The following is a 19,132-nucleotide window of genomic DNA, read 5'->3' as shown; positions in this document are numbered from 1 at the left end:
ATTCCAAAAATGCAGTTATGTATGTACATGTATATTATGTGCAAAATTTAAGTGTATACTAAGTATGTGTGTTAGATAAATTAAGTGTATGTGTATATAAATATAAAGTGTAGTGTGTTCAGTGTGTATCAGCTGTTCATAAGAAGGATTGCCTGAGGGAAGAAACTGTTCCTGTGTCTGGTCGTTCTGGTGCTCAGTGCTCTGTAGCGTCGACCAGATGGCAACAGTTCAAAGAGGGAGTGTGCTGGATGTGAGGGGTCCAGAGTGATTTTAACAGCCCTTTTGCTCACTCTGGATAAGTACAGTTCTTGAATAGATGGGAGAGTTGAACCGATGATTCGCTCAGCAGTCCGCACTACCCTCTGTAGTCTTCTGAGGTCAGATTTAGAAGCTGAGCTGAACCAGACAGTTACTCAAGTGCAGAGGATGGATTCGATGATGGTGGAGTAGAACTGTTTCAGCAGATCCTGTGGCAGGTTAAACTTCCTCAGCTGGGGAAGGAAGTACAACCTCTGCTGGGCCTTTTTCACAATGGAGTCAATGTGAATGTCCCACTTCAGGTCCTGAGAGATAGTGGTGCCCAGGAACCTGAATGACTCCACTGCAGTCACAGTGCTGTTCATGATGGTGAGTGGGGGGAGTGCAGGGGGGTTTCTCCTGAAGTCCATGATCATCTCCACTGTTTTGAGCATGTTAAGCTCCAGGTTGTTGAGAGTGCACCAGACAGCCAGCTCTTTAACCTCCTGAAATCTTTTTCGCCTGCACTTAACCAACTAACACTTTTCCTTTTCTTGTATTTTTATAAAAAATAAAAAATAAAAAAAAAACCTACCTATGCGTTCTATACTAGACTAACTGAGACTTGTCATGGCACTGGTATACTGTTGTTGTTCTCTTGTTGACCTGACTGCTTCTATTGTTCTCATTTGTAAGTCGCTTTGGATAAAAGTGTCTGCTAAATGATTAAATGTAAATGTAAATGTAGTGTACAGGGAGAAGAGCAGTGGGGAGAGAACACAGCCCTGGGGAGCTCCGGTGCTGATTGTACGGGTGCTGGATGTGTATTTTCCCAGCCTCACTAGCTGCTGCCTGTCTGTCAGGAAGCTGTTGATCCACTGACAGATGGAGGTGGGCACGGAGAGCTGAGTTAGTTTGGGCAGGAGGAGGTTTGGCATGATCGTGTTAAAAGCCGAGCTGAATGTCAATGTCAATGTCACCTTTATTTATATAGCGCTTTAAACAAAATACATTGCGTCAAAGCAACTGAACAACATTCATTAGGAAAACAGTGTCAATAATGCAAAAATGATAGTTAAAGGCAGTTCATCATTGGATTCAGTGATGTCATCTCTGTTCAGTTAAATAGTGTCTGTGCATTTATTTGCAATCAAGTCAACGATATCGCTGTAGATGAAGTCCACAAACAGGATCCTCACATAGGTCCCCGGTCTGTCTAGGAATGGGAAGTTGTGGCCTAATGGTTAGAGAGTCGGACTCCCAATTGAAAGGTTGTGAGTTCGAGTCTCGGGCCGGCAGGAATTGTGGGTGGGGGGAGTGCATGTACAGTTCTCTCTCCACCCTCAATACCACGACTTAGGTGCCCTTCAGCAAGGCATCGAACCCCCAACTGCTCCCTGGGTGCCGCAGCATAAATGATGAACACTGCTCCGGGTGTGTGCTCACAGTGTGTGTGTGTGTGTGTGTGTGTGTGTGTGTGTTCACTGCTCTGTGTGTGTGCATTTCGGATGGGTTAAACGCAGAGCACAAATTCTGAGTATGGGTCACCATACTTGGCTGAATGTCACGTCACTTTAGGTGTTGCAGAACATAATGCAGTCCAATGTTTACTGCATCGTCCACAGACCTGTTTGCTCTGTAGGCAAACTGAAGAGGATCCAGCAAGGGTCCAGTGATGTCCTTCAGGTGGGCCAGCACCAGTTTTTCAAATTACTTCATGACTACAGACGTTAGAGCCACAGGCCTGTAGTCATTTAGTCCTGTAATTTTGGATTTCTTTGGGATGGGGATGATGGTGGAGCGTTTGAAGCATGAAGGGACTTCGCACAGCTCCAGCGATCTGTTGAAGATCTTTGTGAAGATGGGGGCCAGCTGGTCAGCACAGGATTTCAGACAGGCTGGTGTAACATGATCTGGGCCTGGTGCTTTTTTCCTTTTCTGCTTCCTGAAGACCTGGCGCACCGCATCCTCGCTGATCTGTATTGCAGGTGTGGGGGAGAGGGGGGATGCAGGAGGTGTGAATGGTTGTGTGGGGAGGTGTTCAGGGCAGGTGATGGGTGTTCTTTCAAACCTGCAGTAAAACTCGTTCAGATCGTCTGCCAGTCATTGATTTTCCACAGTGCTGGGGGGTGGTGTCTTGTAATTGGTGATCTTCTTTAGGCTTTTCCACACTGATGCTGAGTCGTTCGAAGTGAACTGAGTCCTTATTTTGTCAGAATAATTCCTCTTTGCCACTCTGATCTCCTTTTCCAGTGTGTATTTAGCCTGTTTATACAAGACATTGTCCCCCTTCCTGTAAGCATCATCTTTGGCCTGACGGAGCTGTCTGAGTTTTGCAGTGAACCACGGTTTGTCATTGTTGTAATTTAGTTGAGTCTTGGTAGGAATACACATATCCTCACAGAAACTGATATATGATGTTACGGTCTCTGTGAGTTCATCCAGATCGGTGGAAGCAGCTTCAAAAACACTCCAATCAGTGAGGTCAAAACAAGATTGTAAATCCTGCTCTGCTTCATTAGTCCATCTTTTTACAGTCCTTAATACAGGTTTAGCTGATTTTAGTTTCTGCCTGTAGGTTGGTATAAGATGAACCAGAAGGTGATCAGAACGTCCCAAAGCTGCTCGTGGAACAGAGTGAAATGCATCCTTTATTGTTGTGTAACAGTGATCCAGTATATTACTGTCTCTGGTGGGACAGCTAACATGCTGTCTGTATTTTGGCAGTTCACGGGAGAGATTGGCTTTTATTAAAGTCCCCAAGAATGATTAAAGCAGAGTCCGGGTGTTGTTGTTCTGTGTCTGTGATCTGCTCAGCGAGTTTCTGTAAAGCTGAGCTCACGTGCGCTTGAGGAGGGATGTAAACACTAACCAGAATGAGCGAGTGAAACTCCCGCGGCGAATAGAACGGCTTGCAGTTGATAAACTGCGTTTCTAGATCAGGACAGCACATCTTCTTTAACACAGTTACATCTGTACACCACCGTTCATTGATGTAAAAGCATGTCCCGCCGCCGCGCGATTTCCCCGTTGATTCTGCGTCGCGATCCGCTCTAAACAGCTGAAAGCCCGGCAGATGGAGCGCGCTGTCCGGTATGGCGTCATTCAGCCAGGTTTCCGTGAAACACAGAGCAGCAGAGTGAGAGAAATCCTTATTTGTCCGAGAGAGCAGAAGGAGTTCGTCCGTTTTGTTGAGTAGAGAGCGGAGATTTGCGAGATGGATGCTAGGCAACGGCGTTCGAAATCCGCGCTTCCTGAGTCTGACGAGCGCTCCCGCTCGCTTTCCCCGTCTGCGCGTCCTGAAGCGCTTGATCAGCGCCGCTGCTCCTCCGATAACAATGTTCAGTAAAACGTCTGTATAATAGAAATCCGGGAAAATATCATGTGGTGTGTTCTGCCGAATGTTCAGCAGTTCATCCCTGGTGAAACTGATTGCAGGAATATAACTAAAGACAGGACAAACTAACAAAAAGACAAAAACATATGCAGAGCACGTCACGGAGGCAGCCATCCTGTACCGGCGCCAGTAACAGACTGGTAAATATAACAGTGAGTTCATCTCATTCTTCAATAACAAATATCATTAAATATATAGTTGTATTCTCTACATTGTGTGCCAAACATATAAATGTTATAAACAGCACGTTTAACATAATAATAAAGCAGCAGGACAGGATAAAATCACAAACTACAGATCAACAGAAACAGAAGCTGGGAACACATTCAGCAACAGGTTACTGTCAGCTGTGTTTCTGTAAATGGAAGGGACACATTATTATGATCTCATATATTTCATCTTCTTAAAAGACATAACATTCAAGGTAAACGAAAAATGTAAAATTAAAAAACTGATTTCTGTATTATTGTGCTCCGGCATGCACGTGCATCGTTAAGTATTTTAAGTTTAATAACAAACACATTGATTTCAGTTCATTATATTTACACAATGACAATTTCTTTGGAAAGGAATGTAAATAAAGTCTGAAGCTTCTCATGACAGCGCTGAGGACAGAGATCCTTTACTCCCCACATCTGTCAAGTTGTTGAAGGATTTATGGTATATTTTTTAATTTATATAAATAAATACATTTTCAAATAGGTTTTTATACAAAAACAGGTTTTTATGTAAAATTCACTTAATAAAAGACCCACATTTCTAACTTTTATTCATAGGGATAACTTGGACAAATTGACATGGTTAAGTGTAAGATTTTTGCCCAATTTTGGAAAATGTAGTAAATATAAAAGGAAGATCCCTTCACCACTAGATGGCAGCAGAGCTCCACTGTCTGATATCTGCTGTTTTACTACGAGATCTTTTCTCAAGGTTTAGTTTTTTTGGATTCTTATCTACATATTCTGAAACACAATTATATCAATAAAAATGACTTTTTGTCAAAGTTTAGCAGTTTTAGTACTGAAAAACAACCCTTTTCAGTCATGGGGTGGTGTTGGCGCAGTGGATAAGACACATGCCTGTGGTGTGAGAGACCCGGGTTCGAATCCACTGTGAGACACCAATGTGTCCCTGAGCAAGACACTTAACTGTCAGCGATAAAAGTGTCAGCTAAATGAATAAATGTAAATGTTACTGTATGATTATAAAATCAAACCTGAATAAGATGTTACAAAGAGAAAAGTTGTAGTTTTTAGAGCTTATCATCTATTTTTCATATAATCATAGTAATGTAATCTACACCAGTAACTAACTGTAAGAGAACAAAAATGAACATAAATGAACAGTTCTATATAAACCTCGGCAGCCATCTAGGGGTAAAAGGGTTTTTATTTTTAAAACTCAATTTCCAAAACATGGGCAAAAATCTTACACTTAACCATGTCAGATTATCCAAGTTATCCCTATGAATAAAAGTTAGAAATGTGGGTCTTTTATTAACTGAATTTTCCATAAAAACCTGTTTGATAAAGGTTGAGGTTGATTTCTCGGTGGAGAACCACATCTCCTGAACACACTGGAGTGTGGAATAGCTGCACAATCACAGTACGATCACTCGCAGAGAGACTAAAGATTCAGAGAAAGCAGAGTAAAGATATAAAGTAGCAAGCACCAAACACCACACTGCTGCTGTTCTTTCAATAAGAGAATCTAAAGGGTATAATAAATGAAATGCCAAACGAATATACAATAATAAACCCTTGTTTTAATCAAAAGTAAATCATGACACCACTTAACACATAAAAAGGTGTAATAATTTACCCAGTTTAATAAAATAAATGAACACTAATAAAACAAAGTAACGAACTGACTAGTATTTTTTCCACATCATGCACATCATTCACACTTCCCATAAAAGACTGATTATGGGATGGTTCTTTTGTATTGCAAACATGATGCTTGACTCTGAACCGCTGCTAATCATTATTTATTTGTCTGTAATATTCTGACCACTGGTGCCCGTCTCACACCTAGATTGTTATTGTGTTAAGGGGATATATTAATGAGCGTGTTCAGAAACACTGCACCGTCGCTCACCCTTTTCAAACTTCTTTTTGCCTCCAAGCGAAGAAAGAAAATGAACTTCGTTTGAAGTATATCAGGACCTTTATCCTCAGTCTGGATGAGTACAGTTCTTGGAGAGTGGGGAGAGTTGTGCCAGTGATTCGCTCAGCAGGGCAGACTTTATTCTGTATAGTCTTCTAAGGTCTGATTTGGTGTCTGAGCTGAACCAGACAGATCTAGAAGTGCAGAGGAAGGATTCAAAGACGGCTGAGTAGAACTGCTTCAGCTGGTGAAGGAAGCACAGCCTCTGCTGGGATCTGCTTCACAATGGAGTCTATATGAGTCTATAAGTCCTTGTCTGCAGATGTTGCAGGATGAAGTGCAGACTCATGCTGACTACATCATCCACAGACCTGTTTGCTCGGTAAGTAAACTTCAGGGGGTCAGCAACGGTCCAGTAATGGACCTCCTTGTCTCCTTGAAGGAAACACCCCTGGTTTCACTATAGTAAGGACATTATTGAATAGTGAAAACATTGTGGATCTCACAAGCATAGAGAGACCTGTACACTTAAATCACTACAGAGCCAGAAACACACACACACACACACACACATATATCATCAGGAAACATGGTGTTAGCTTTCACTGTTATGCTGATGATACTCAGCTCTATATTTCTTCGCAGCCCGGTGAAACACACCAATTTGAAAAACTAATGGATTGCATAGTCGACATAAAAAACTGGATGACGAGTAATTTCTTACTGCTAAATTCTGAAAAAAACAGAGGTGTTAATTATAGGACCTAAAAACTCTGCTTGTAATAACCTGGAACACTGTCTAAGACTTGATGGTTGCTCTGTCAATTCTTCGTCATCAGTTAGGAACCTAGGTGTGCTATTTGATCGCAATCTTTCCTTAGAAAGCCACGTTTCTAGCATTTGTAAAACTGCATTTTTCCATCTCAAAAATATATCTAAATTACGACCTGTGCTCTCAATTAAAAGCGCTATATAAATAAAAGTGACTTGACTTGACTTGACATACATACAGCAGCGTTGAGTCCCAGACCAGCTCTGGTGAGGATCACGGCAAGAGACACGTTCCTTAAAGCTGCAGACCAGTTCTGATCAATATACACCGCGTCTGTGACGTACGGCACATTACGCAACACCACACCGGCCAGCAGCATCCCTGAAACACACACACACACAATATATGACATCAAGTTCACAGATAAAGGGTTAGTAGTTTTAACTAGCACTACTTGTTTACCCAGTAGAGCTGGTACTGGAGGGCTTCTGGGTAATCTGAAGACACTGATGAGTTTTCCTCCACACACGGCCGACAGGAACAGAATCACCAGGCCGAAGAGGTTCTGTCCCGGAAGACACGCAGGTCCCGTCACGGCCCAGACCACCCCGAACACCAGCAGCCCCAGCAGAGCTGAAACACACTCAACACCACATTCATCTCCAGAGAGCTTTTATACTTCACTCCTAAATCTGTAGAGACCGTTTCAACAGACAATATCTACTTAATCACGGTCATTTTACTGTATATGGACTGTAGCGTTAGAGGAGAACTGGCTGTCTGATGTCGCCTGGTTTCTCCATTAGGGTTCTCCATTATCCAACATCAAGTGTATTTCATTTCTTGCCATGGCACGCTAGAGGACTAAAGATATGATGCAGTATGTATTATTCTATGACTACTTGCAGTTTAGCTGCTTAGTTAATGATATGATCAATATTTTATCCCTTTTATTTATACCCAACATTTAAACATGTCAGTAATGTACATCACTATAGGCTAGTAACTAATTATACAACAATAAGTATGTCCAAATTCAACCACATGCAAAAAGTATACTCACGTAATGTGATATAAACTATATGCTATATATCTCAAATGCTTCTTCATATTGTTGCAAAATGTATCATCCAGCTATAATCTGATAAATGCTAATATAAGTCATAAAGATATTAAGATAGTATGAACATTAAAATCACAAATTTCTCTAAAGCTGCTTGGAAACACTTGTACTGTGAAAAGAGCTATACAAGTTCAAACATTTTTGAAGAGAAAAATAACCGACACATACCTTTAGTAATGACGGAAGCAGAAAAGCCATGTGGTTTGTAGCGGAGCAGTTTACCACAGTATTCCGATGGTTTGGACGCTGTTTTCTGACCTGAGAGAAACAATAGGTTACTTTTCACCACCCTGGTTCTCTGAAAGTGGTAAGATCCACTTGTGAGAAAGGCATCCGTAAAGAAAGCATCCGTTGCACCAAGTCCGGCTTGACAGACAGGAGCGTGTGCCCAATGGCAGGTAAGGGGTCGCCCCTTAACCGAGCGCATAAAGCCCCTGCCCAGAGGAGAATGGAGGAGAGTGAAAAGCAGACAGCTCAAGCACCTCACAAGTGAATACTGGTAAGCATTTTGGCATAAAGGGCAGGTTAGGCCTGAGAGAAACTCTCTCCACTGAGAGAGAAATAAGTGCATGAAGGATAATCAGAGAGTGCATGTAAATGACTGACATGTGTGATTGCTGCGAGGCCAGGAGCAGAGCTGTCTTCAGGGACAGAAGCTTATGGGAGATATCAAGATACTGTTGAGACAAGGCCTCCAGCACCATGGAGAAGTCCTTAGACACTTCCGGTTCCTGTCTGCGTGCTGCAGAGTGGTTTGTGATTGTAGCTCTGCTTTTCTGTTGAATCTCTATCTTACTATCACTCTCTGTTGTCTAAAGTGATGTCATATAAACTAAATTCCCACCATTTATCTGATATTATCTATTAAACTAATTTGACTAATCTGACCGTTTGATTAAATCGCCAGTGCAGTGCGCCTACAGCGCTTGAGCATTCATTAGCCGGTTAGCTTGACATTCATGTTTGCATCCGAGTTTCTATTGATATCTATTACCGGTTTATTTTTTTCTTTTTTTTGCCTCTTTTCTCTTCTCTCTCATGCCATTTTTCATGAGTTCATCAAACTAAAATGGTAAGTCAGAATCTTTCATCAAGCATTGTGAGTAATGGCTTCTCCTGCTATTGTTGTTTGCAGTGCTTGCCACATGTACAGTTTATCTCTTTTTCCGCTTCCGGCTTCACAACCGCTCGGATGTTCTAGCTTACTGCTCTGCGCTTTGCTTCTTATCTCTATACTTCTCTCTGATTTTTCTAAGATTTTTACTTCAGCAGATCAGCACAGTGCTCAAACAACAGATTTTTGGCACAAACACTAAAACTAAAGACTCGTTGGGACTGGAATAATACTACAAAAAGAAGACTTTGCCTCCTGCCAGCAGTTTACATTCTGGAGACAGAAAGACAACTGCCTACATTCAAACACAAGAGAGAGAAAATGCCTCCTGTTGGATCTACTTGTTGCATGAACTGCTGCAAACTTTTACAAAGGATTGTGATTCTTGAAACAAAGTTACTTGCTGGATTTCCAAAACAGACGGAACACTTAGCAGACCGTCGTCATGGACCTTCTCAGCATACAGCCGGTGAGTCCCATGAATCTTCTGAATCTCAACAGTTTATACCAAGTGTAGAGGAACAAGCCGAAACTGATCGACACACTAATCGATGGCACAAACAGGGAGCGAGACCCAAAGGAACACGATATATCAGATGGTCACGAGTTTCTCGTATTGCTGCCGTAGCTTCCTCTACCCCAGATTCGACTATGACAAGGCTTGTGAATACTGGCATTCAACCTCCCCCTATACATCTTGAGAACAGATTTGAAGCATTAATGAATGTGGGTGAGGAATCCCCAAATGTATTTAAACATGGATCTGATCAGCCAGCAGCTAACATCGCTACTAACAGGCGCTCAAGGACGAGCAGACAGCGGCTTTCAGCTCAGAGCGCAGCCGAGCCAAGGACTCTGATAGTGGGTGACTCTGTTATCAGAAACATCCGTAGCAGGACTACAACAACATGCTGCCTTCCTCAAGCTACGGTCTCTGATGTGATCAAGGAACTTCAGAACATTCTGATGAAGCACAAGACTGCAAATCGAATCATCATCCATGTGGGGAAGAATGATATTCGGAAAGAGCAGTCAGAACTCCTTAAGAAGGACTTCAGTGAACTCTTTCAAACACTTCGAAGACTCAAAGTTCAGTCGTTCATCAGTGGACCACTCCCAGCAAGGGGAACAAATATGTTTGCACGGTTGCTTGGGCTGAACACATGGCTACAAAGATCTTGTAATATAAAAGGAGTGAATTTCATCGACAACTTCAATCTTTTCTGGGGCCATAGAAAATTGTTTAAACCGGATGGCCTCCACCCAAACAAACTTGGTGCTAGAGTGTTTAAGGACAATATCTACTTTTCCCTCCGTCATCCTTCAGCAGAGTGTGTCAATCCATTCAGCACACACACACCGGGTCCGAGTCATCATGTGGTTGACATATCTCACAAGGACACTGATAACACCACGCAGCCAAAACAAGCACTGCTCATGGACACTATCCCGGCTGAGCCCTGCCCACAGAGCTCCTCACAGACTGACTGTGATGTAGCAAAACAGCTACAAGATTCAGCACCCAGGGATGACTTTCTGGGAAACAGCCAGGGAAGCCAGGACAACATATCACACCAGAAACACCAGAGACACAGCCCAACAGAAACATTATCAAGCCGAAGAATGTTAATGTTAAGAATGTTATTGATGATATTGCTCCAATAATAATCAGTAAGAAAATTAGCAGACAGAAATCAGTTTGGAGAAGATCAACAGCAGTTCAGACTATGAAAGACAATGCAGAAATGCCGAGCGGATGTGGCAGAAGACGAAACTTGAAATTCACTATAGCATCTATAAAGACAGCCTTCATGCTTTTAATGTGAAACTAGTCACAGCTAGACAGAATTTCTTCTCAAACCTTATAAACAGTAACTTAAATAACACTCGTACTCTTTTTGCCACTGTTGAGAGACTGACAAACCCCCCAAGTCAGATTCCCAGTGAAATGCTCTCAGACAGTTTGCATCCTTCTTTTCTGAGAAGATCATCAATATCAGGAAGGCGATTAGCACATCCTCAAGAAATTCAGAGGTCAGACAGATTCGGCCACAATATCAAAAAGATACTATGTCTAATTTTGAAGAAATTTTTACCAAAATTTTGGAAGACATAGTGCAGCACCTAAAATCGTCAACCTGCTATCTTGACACACTTCCCACATCTTTTTTCAAAAGTGTGCTTAACTGCTTAGAAGCAGATCTTTTAGAAGTGGCGAATGCCTCACTTCTTTCTGGGACGTTTCCAAACTCCCTAAAAACTGCAGTTGTTAAGCCCCTCCTGAAAAAGAGCAATCTTGATAACACCATTTTGAGCAATTATAGACCAATATCTAATCGTCCTTTTATAGGCAAAATTATAGAAAAGGTCGTTTTTAATCAGCTGAACAAATACTTAAACTCAAATGGATACCTGGACAATTTTCAATCTGGTTTTCGACCGCATCACAGCACAGAGAAAGCACTCATTAAGATAATAAATTATATTCTTTTAAATTGTGACTCTGGCAAAATATCAGTGCTGGTATTGCTAGATCTCAGTGCTGCGTTTGACACTGTCGATCATAACATACTACTAGAGAGACTGGGAAACTGGGTCGGGCTTTCTGGGATGGAACTCAAATGGTTCAGGTCATACTTAGAAGGGAGAGGTTATTATGTGAGTCTAGGAGAGCATAAGTCTAAGTGGACGTCCATGACATGCGGAGTCCCACAAGGCTCGATCCTAGCACCGCTCTTGTTTAGCCTGTATATGCTCCCACTAAGTCAAATAATGAGAAAGAACCAAATTGCCTATCACAGCTATGCTGATGACACCCAGATTTACCTAGCCTTATCTCCAAATGACTACAGCCCAATTGACTCCCTCTGCCAATGCATTGATGAAATTAATAGTTGGATGTGCCAGAACTTTCTTCAGTTAAACAAGGAAAGAACTGAAGTCATTGCATTTGGAAACAAAGATGAAGTGTTCAAGGTGAATGCATACCTTAACTCTAGGGGTCAAACAACTAAAAATCAAGTCAGGAATCTTGGTGTGATTCTGGAGACAGACCTTAGTTTCAGTAGTCATGTCAAAGCAGTAACTAAATCAGCATACTATCATTTAAAAAACATTGCAAGAATTAGATGTTTTGTTTCCAGCCAAGACTTGGAGAAACTAGTTCATGCCTTCATCACCAGCAGGGTGGACTATTGTAATGGGTTCCTCACCGGCCTTCCCAAAAAGACCATTAGACAGCTGCAGCTCGTCCAGAACGCTGCTGCCAGGATGTTACTAGTTTCGATCGTGATTGCTTCTGACAGTGATGTTGATGAAGATGGACTGAATCTACCCTGATGTTAGGTGGCAGATTGAATAATTCCATGATTTTGGAGAATTTAAATTGTCATCTGGCGCATTTATCTAACTCTCAGCGCACAGATATAGTAAAGTTGATTAATTCATCCTTGGGGTGGTTTTCAGATGTTCCTACCCGCACTCAAGTACTGAAGCATGATATTGATGTAGGTGATCATTCACTGATTAAGCAATGTGCTTATAAAGTGAATCCACGGATTATAGAAGAGTAAATGCCGTGACAAAACCAGATTCGTTTCCCCTACCACTTATGGAGGTTTGTATCGATAACATAGGCTCTGCGCACTTCATCATGAAACTCAGCATGCTAAAGGGGTACTGGCAAGTTCCCTTGACAGAGCGTGTGGCCAAAATATCTGTGTTTGTTGCACTTGACAACATTAAGCAATGTTTTTAATCGGTTACTGGATGTATCTCTCACTCTTAATTTGTCTAAGTGTGAGTTTGGCAAAGCGACAATTACCTACCTAGGGAAACAGGTGGGGCAAGGGCAGGTTTGACCTGTTGCTTTGAAAGTGCAAGCTATTCCAGAATTTGCAGTGCCCCGTACAAAACATGATCTCAGGAGATTCCTAGGAATGTCTGGCTATTATCAGTGATTTTGTAAAAAATTGTCAGATGTTGTGTTCCCTCTAACAAATCTGCCTAGAGTATCACAAATTTTTGAGTGGACTGATGAATGCCAGAATGCATTCAATTCTGTTAAAACCCTTTTGAGTAGTGGTCCTGTCTTAACGGCTCCAAATTATTCATGTGCATTTCAGTTGGATGTTTATGCAAGTGCTACTGGTGGTGGTGCTCTCCTTCTGCAGGATGATGAAAATGGGATTGAGCATCCTGTTGGGTACTTTTCAAATTCCTGAAACATCAGTTAAATTACAGCACCATTGAGAAGGAGGCTTTAGCCTTCTTACATTTACATGACACTTTTATCCAAAGCCACTTACAATTGCTATACATGTCAGAGGTCGCACGCCTCTGGAGTAACTAGGGGATAAGTGTCTTGCTCAGGGACACATTGGTGTCTCACAGTGGATTCAAACCCAGGTCTCTCATACCAAAGGCATGTGTCTTATCCACTGCGCCAACACCACCCCAAATGGCTTTCGTAATGGCTTTACAACACTTTGAGGTGTACATTGGCTCTAGTTCTCTTCCGGTGGATGTATATAAAGACCACAACCCGTTAGTTCTTTTGTCTTGGATGAAAAATTCAAATCAAAGAATTATGCGCTGGTCTCTTTTTGTCCAGGATTTTAACCTGGAAATTGTTTTAAGAAAGGCAAGAATAACGTGTTGGCTGATGCACTATCACGGTTGTTTAATTCTGAGTAAATCTACAGTACTTTACCGTATGTAGATTCTTTGTGTGTGAGGGTGTTAAGACCTGTGCTTGTTTTTCTATTGTTCTGTGTTCCTTCGTTCCCTCTCTTTTTTCGTTCTCTCTAATTTCAAACATGTTATCTAATCATGGGTGGTAAGCAGCCATTGGTTGCCCAGTCAGGGCGTGTTGGTTATGAGGACGCTGCTGGCACTCATCGAGGAGCTCATTCTTGGTTCGGTCGCACATGGGTTGAGGGCTCCGGAATACCTCCTCCGACTGATGATCAAATTACTTCTTAGAGACTTTAATAAGTGCAAGTGAACATGCAGCTTGTGATAACCTTTGAACTGTCTTCCTATGTTTAAACCATCTTAACAGTGTGGAGCGTAGGGGTGTCCTGCCATGTTTATTTTGAAATTGTTTGGTCTCTGTTTGGGAGGTAAGATTTTCTTTTGTTATTTGATTAGGTTATTAGGTTTCTTTTTCTTTTTAAATTCGTTTTGTTTGTTATTTTGGCCTGTTGAACACCCTGAAAAGTTGCTCTTTATTTCATTTGTTACTCTTTAATAAATGTATTACTTTTTGCTTTAATATTGTGCATTTGTTTCTTTTTGATTATCGACCGAAGGGAGGCATGCTGGGATTCCAATTCCACAACCCAGACAATTATTTATTACGCATCTTTAGTGTTTTATATTCCCCTAGAGGTGGGGCATAATACAGGATTCTGACTAGAACCAGAAAATCTGAGCATATCACACCAGTCCTCAGGTCCTTACACTGGCTTCCAGTTACATTTATGATTGATTTTAAAGTACTTTTAATTGTTTATAAATCACTCAATGACCTAGGACCAAATAATATTGCAGATGTTCACCATGCAGACCACTCAGATCATTAGGATCGAATCAGTTAGAAATACCAAGGGTTCCCACAGAACAAGGGGAATCAGCTGGAATCAGCTTCCAGAAGAGATCAGATGTGCTAAAACATTAGTCACATTTAAGTCTATACTCAAAACTCATCTGTTTAGCTTTGCATTTATTGAATGAGCACTGTGCAATGTCCGAACTGATTGCACTGTATTTTACATATTCTACTGCTTGTTACGAGTATGGAAGAACCATCACTTCTACCACAAAGGACTGCTTTGCAAGTAATCTTCCTGATTTTTCTCAATTCCTTAGCATATCCAAAAACTCAGAACAACTTGATGATGTTACAGAAACTATGGACTCTCTCTTTTTTAGCATTTTAAATACAGTTGCTCCTTTACGCTTAAGGAAGGTTAAGGAAAACAGTATGACACCATGGTATAATGAGCATACTCGCACCCTAAAGAGAGCAGCCCGAAAAATGGAGCAGCTATGGCAAGCCGAGGTAACATTAGAAAGACACACTCTCTCAGTTTAAATCTAGATTAAAGACCCATCTCTTTAACCTGGTTTACACATAACACACTAACACATTTCTAATATTCAAATCCATTAAAAGATTTTTAGGCTGCATGAATTAGGAAAACCAGAACCGGGAACACTTCCCATAACACACGGTGTACTTGTAGGATTACCAGTTGGAATTGTTCTGGTAGGGCAACGAGAATTAATCAAATGGTAAATTTGAATAGTCAGTTCTATGAATTGGATCATTCTCCGCTCATCCCTGCACACCAGGTCAGATTGTAGTTCTAGATTGAGTCCCTTGTGGAACAGCAGTTTCAGTGTGCTTTCCACCCAATCAGTCTGAGCAGCGAAGGTGCGAAATAAGGCATACTCAGCTACGTTATTTCTGCCCTGACATTAGGCGAGCAATTATTCATCCACATCTTTACCTCCCTCAGGATGTTCAAATATTTCTCTGAAGTGTCGGAGAAATGTGCTAAATTAGGGGACAGCTGATCCATCCTGTCTCCATACTGGCGTGACCCACTCTTAAGTCTTACCAGTTAGTAGTGCACATACAAATTGAATCTTACTGATATCAGTGGTATACATTGCAAGACTTTGGTTGATGAACAAGGAACATTGCAACAGAAATCCCTTATACTTCATGGGGTTTCCGTTGAATTTGGCTGGAAGAGCCAGGCGAGGATTCATCGAGTGAATGGAAAGGGATGAAGTGTCTATGCTCGTCTGACAAAGCGCTGAATCCGGAGATGAAAGGCGAATACCCCGAAGCACATTAACAAGCTCCTCCGATAGTGTCGTTAGTCGAGCCAACGAGTTGATGAGCAGCGAGTGGATTCGCCTGAGCTGATACTTTTGTGGTAAGTTGAGCCAGAGCTGCTAGATCATGTAATGGCGAAGTCTTCAGTAACGAGGCATCAAGAGAGAGAGGATCCATCTGCAGCTTTATTGAAATCGTGATGAACAGGCAAGTTCAAACACCAGCAAACACAACAGAGAAGAGAAGCCAAATCGTAATCCAGGGACTTGCAAAGAGTAGGGGCAGGCAGCAAACAATCAGTCGTCATTGAAACAATAGCAAGAGTTCAGGGAAGGCGGCAGGCAATTGGGAGGAGAGAAACAGTCCAAGACACAGAAAGAAACGCTCAGAAATATACACCGGGGCAATACAAGACTTTGCAATGAGGGAGGGTCTGAAAGCTGTTTAAATAGTCCACTAAAGTGAGTCAGGTGCAGGAGCAATCAGGGCCAGGTGTGTGAGCATGTGTGTGTGTGTGTGTGTGGTCCGGATTGAAGTTTAAAACTCGGGAGAGAGCTCCCTCTTGTGGGGAACAGAGGCACAGTAGGAGTCTCGTTTGTGACAGACAGTCATTTTAAGATAATATAACTGTACTTAATACTACAGTATCCTGTTTTTGAATTCTATTTTTACTACTGAATTCACCCTACTCTTTGAAATCATTATTGCATTACACTATGTTGTTTTAAACCCCAAATATTTTACTTATTTAGGCATTAATTAGGTAAATCGGAACCGGAAACACTTCCCATAACACCCGATGTACTTGCTACATCATTAGAAGAATGGCATCTACGCTAATATTTGTCTGTTTCTCTCTTGTTCCGAGGTCACCGTGGCCACCAGATCCAGTCTGTATCCAGATCAGAGGGTCACTGCAGTCACCCGGATCCAGTACGTATCCAGACCAGATGCTGGATCAGCACCTAGAAAGGACCTCTGCATCCCTGAAAGAGAGCGGAGACCAGGACAACTAGAGCCCCAGATACAGATCCCCTGTAAAGACCTTGTCTCAGATGATATTGTTGACTTGATTTCACAGACACTATTTAAACATAGATGACATCACTAAATTCAGTGATAAACTGCCTTTAACTGTCATTTTACATTATTGAGTGTTTTCTTAATTAATGTTGTTCAGTTGCTTTGACACAATCTGTTCTGTATAAAGCGCTATATAAATAATTCTGTAACAATTTGTTATGTTAATTGTAAAATAATAATAATAAATAAATAAATTAAAAGTAGTTTCAATGTAACTAGCTACTTTTTCAGAATAGTAGCTTGAATGTAACTGCTTTAATTTACGAGTAGCTTGTAGCTGGTCAAGCTACAGTTTCAGAGTAGCTTCCCCAACACTGGTTCTGTGTGTTGTTGTGATGTGTGTGTGTGTGTGTGTGTGTGTGTTGTCTGTGTGTTGTTGTGATGTGTGTTTGTGTCTGTGTTTTGTCTGTGTGTTGTGTGTGTTTTGTTGGTTACTCACATGTTTCTGTTTGTTCTGCTGTAAGTCTTTCCTCACCCATTTCTTTAGATGTCTCTAAGTGAACTTCGACCCACGTGAACCTACACACACACACACAGAGTTTAATCATTAAAGCATGCCGATTCCTTTAGTTATACTTCATAACATCATAATTCTCAATGTTATCTATCTTGTTGATAAAAAAGATTCAAGGTTTTGAATATCTTTTAACACTTTGTTTTAGAAGATAATGAAAGTAAATTACAAAAATGTAACGTTCATGAATGAAAAAATCATAAAATCTAATGAAACTGAACTTCATTATTGCGTAATCCTGCATATTATTATCTAAACGTATTAATTATTAGGTAATGGAACTATCTAAAGTGGGGTTCCTCAAATGCTGCTCTGTAGATTTCAGCTCAAACTTGGATCAAACCCACGTGAATGACCTAATTAAGCAGAAGGACTAGAACATTACAGACAGGTGAGTTTGATCAGGGTTTGAGCTGAACTCTGAACCTGAGACTAAAGTTTACTAACACTAACCTGATTCTTAATCCCAAAAGAATTGTTCACAATCCCACATTCATTCATTCATCTGGTAAATCTGCAGCTGTTCATCAGGATCACAAACTCACTGGTGACTTCATTCACTTCACTGGAAAACTGTACTAACTAGTACTGCTAACATGAACTAAACTAACCCTAACAAAAACATGTTCTAAGAACGTTTGGCTAATGTTTCTAAAGTTATGTAAACGTCATCTCTGAACGGTCTCTGAACATTCTGAAACTAGAACCGTTCAAGAACCATCAGATGTCATTAAAAGGCTTCAGAAAAATTAATGACATATAAATAATGTTTCTGTGTTAATGTTTGAAAACATTATTAAAGACCAAATAACTTTGAGCATTCCCTGTTGTAAGAACATTTGTTTAAAACGTTCAGAGAACCAGACTAAAGGTTAATGGTGCGGTTCACTTTAGGCTCTTAAACTGATACACTGCAAGTAAACACCATAACTTTAGATAACAATATAGTGACATTTAACCCTTCATGTCATAGCAATGCACACAACCTTACCCTAAAAATAAGTTTTTGGGTGGTTTTGTCAGGTTTAGCTCACTTCTGAAGGCAAATCTGTCCCCAAAATATGGTAAAAAGGAACACATCAACAATAACAGCAATATACTGCTCAGGACAACACAAAGAAAACAAAAAGAAAATGAACGTCAATCTCACCTGCTGAAAGCTCTGTGAGAAGCAGCGGCTGATTCACACACACACACACACACACACACAGATGTCTCACAGCACATGATGTGTGTGAATCAGTGTGTGTGTTCATCACATGAGCTCTGCTCATCACAGCATCTGATGTGCACCTTCAGACACTGAGCTGAAGATGTATGTGTAACGTCACACATCACTCATGCTATTTGTTTTATAGTACTTATGTTTATATCCATTTATTCCTGTTTATAGTCCAGCTGTCTGTGCCATGAATGTGATGAATGACATGTGCGGAGCCGCCGGTGCCCGTGTGTGAACATCACTGGACCTGCAAACCACTTCCATTTATAGTCACCGGCCTGCCAGGGTGTGTGTGTGTGTGTGTGTGTGTGTTTTCTTTTGTTCACACACACACACACACTTGCTTGAATTAGATTAAAGCAGAACTATAGTAATGAATAATAACAAGAGTTTAAATTCATGTTGCATATGTTTAGATATGTTCTGTTACTGTGTTTACAGCAATGACTCATGTCTCACACACACACACAGTGTGTGCACATTGTTGTCTGCTCAGCGTCTGGTGTGTCAGCAATACTCGTGTCATCTGGAAAAACTTTCCTAATCTGAAAAAGACTTTCCTGATCAGAGACACAGGACACACGCATGAAAGAATCAGTGAAGCAGTGAATCAAGATGAAGAACATCAGTTCTCCTTCAAATCTACCATCAGAGTCACAAACACTACACCAGAGACAGTGACACATGGCTGCAGTGCAACACTTTATTATTATC

The 19,132-nt window shown here is 41.2% G+C and overlaps 1 protein-coding gene across 1 annotated transcript in view; it reads right to left on the bottom strand.

Annotated features, from left to right (window-relative positions):
- LOC132134591 (sodium/hydrogen exchanger 9B2) overlaps positions 1 to 17,233 on the bottom strand; it is a gene marked incomplete at its 3' end in the record, with an annotated part of 20,971 nt that extends 3,738 nt beyond the window's left edge. The window contains exons 1-4 of the mRNA XM_059547125.1: positions 17,122 to 17,233; positions 7,804 to 7,893; positions 6,975 to 7,145; positions 6,751 to 6,893 (exon numbers count right to left, since the gene is read on the bottom strand). Coding sequence (XP_059403108.1) covers positions 6,751 to 6,893; positions 6,975 to 7,145; positions 7,804 to 7,893; positions 17,122 to 17,230 — 513 coding nt within the window. The remainder of the gene's footprint in view (positions 1 to 6,750; positions 6,894 to 6,974; positions 7,146 to 7,803; positions 7,894 to 17,121) is intronic.
- Between the last annotated feature and the right edge of the window lie 1,899 nt (positions 17,234 to 19,132).

The sequence above is a fragment of the Carassius carassius genome, unplaced genomic scaffold (assembly GCF_963082965.1).
Source record: "Carassius carassius unplaced genomic scaffold, fCarCar2.1 SCAFFOLD_92, whole genome shotgun sequence".
Lineage (NCBI taxonomy): Eukaryota > Metazoa > Chordata > Actinopteri > Cypriniformes > Cyprinidae > Carassius > Carassius carassius.
Note: the sequence above shows the minus strand (reverse complement) of the source record. Positions and strands in the feature narration are given on the sequence as shown.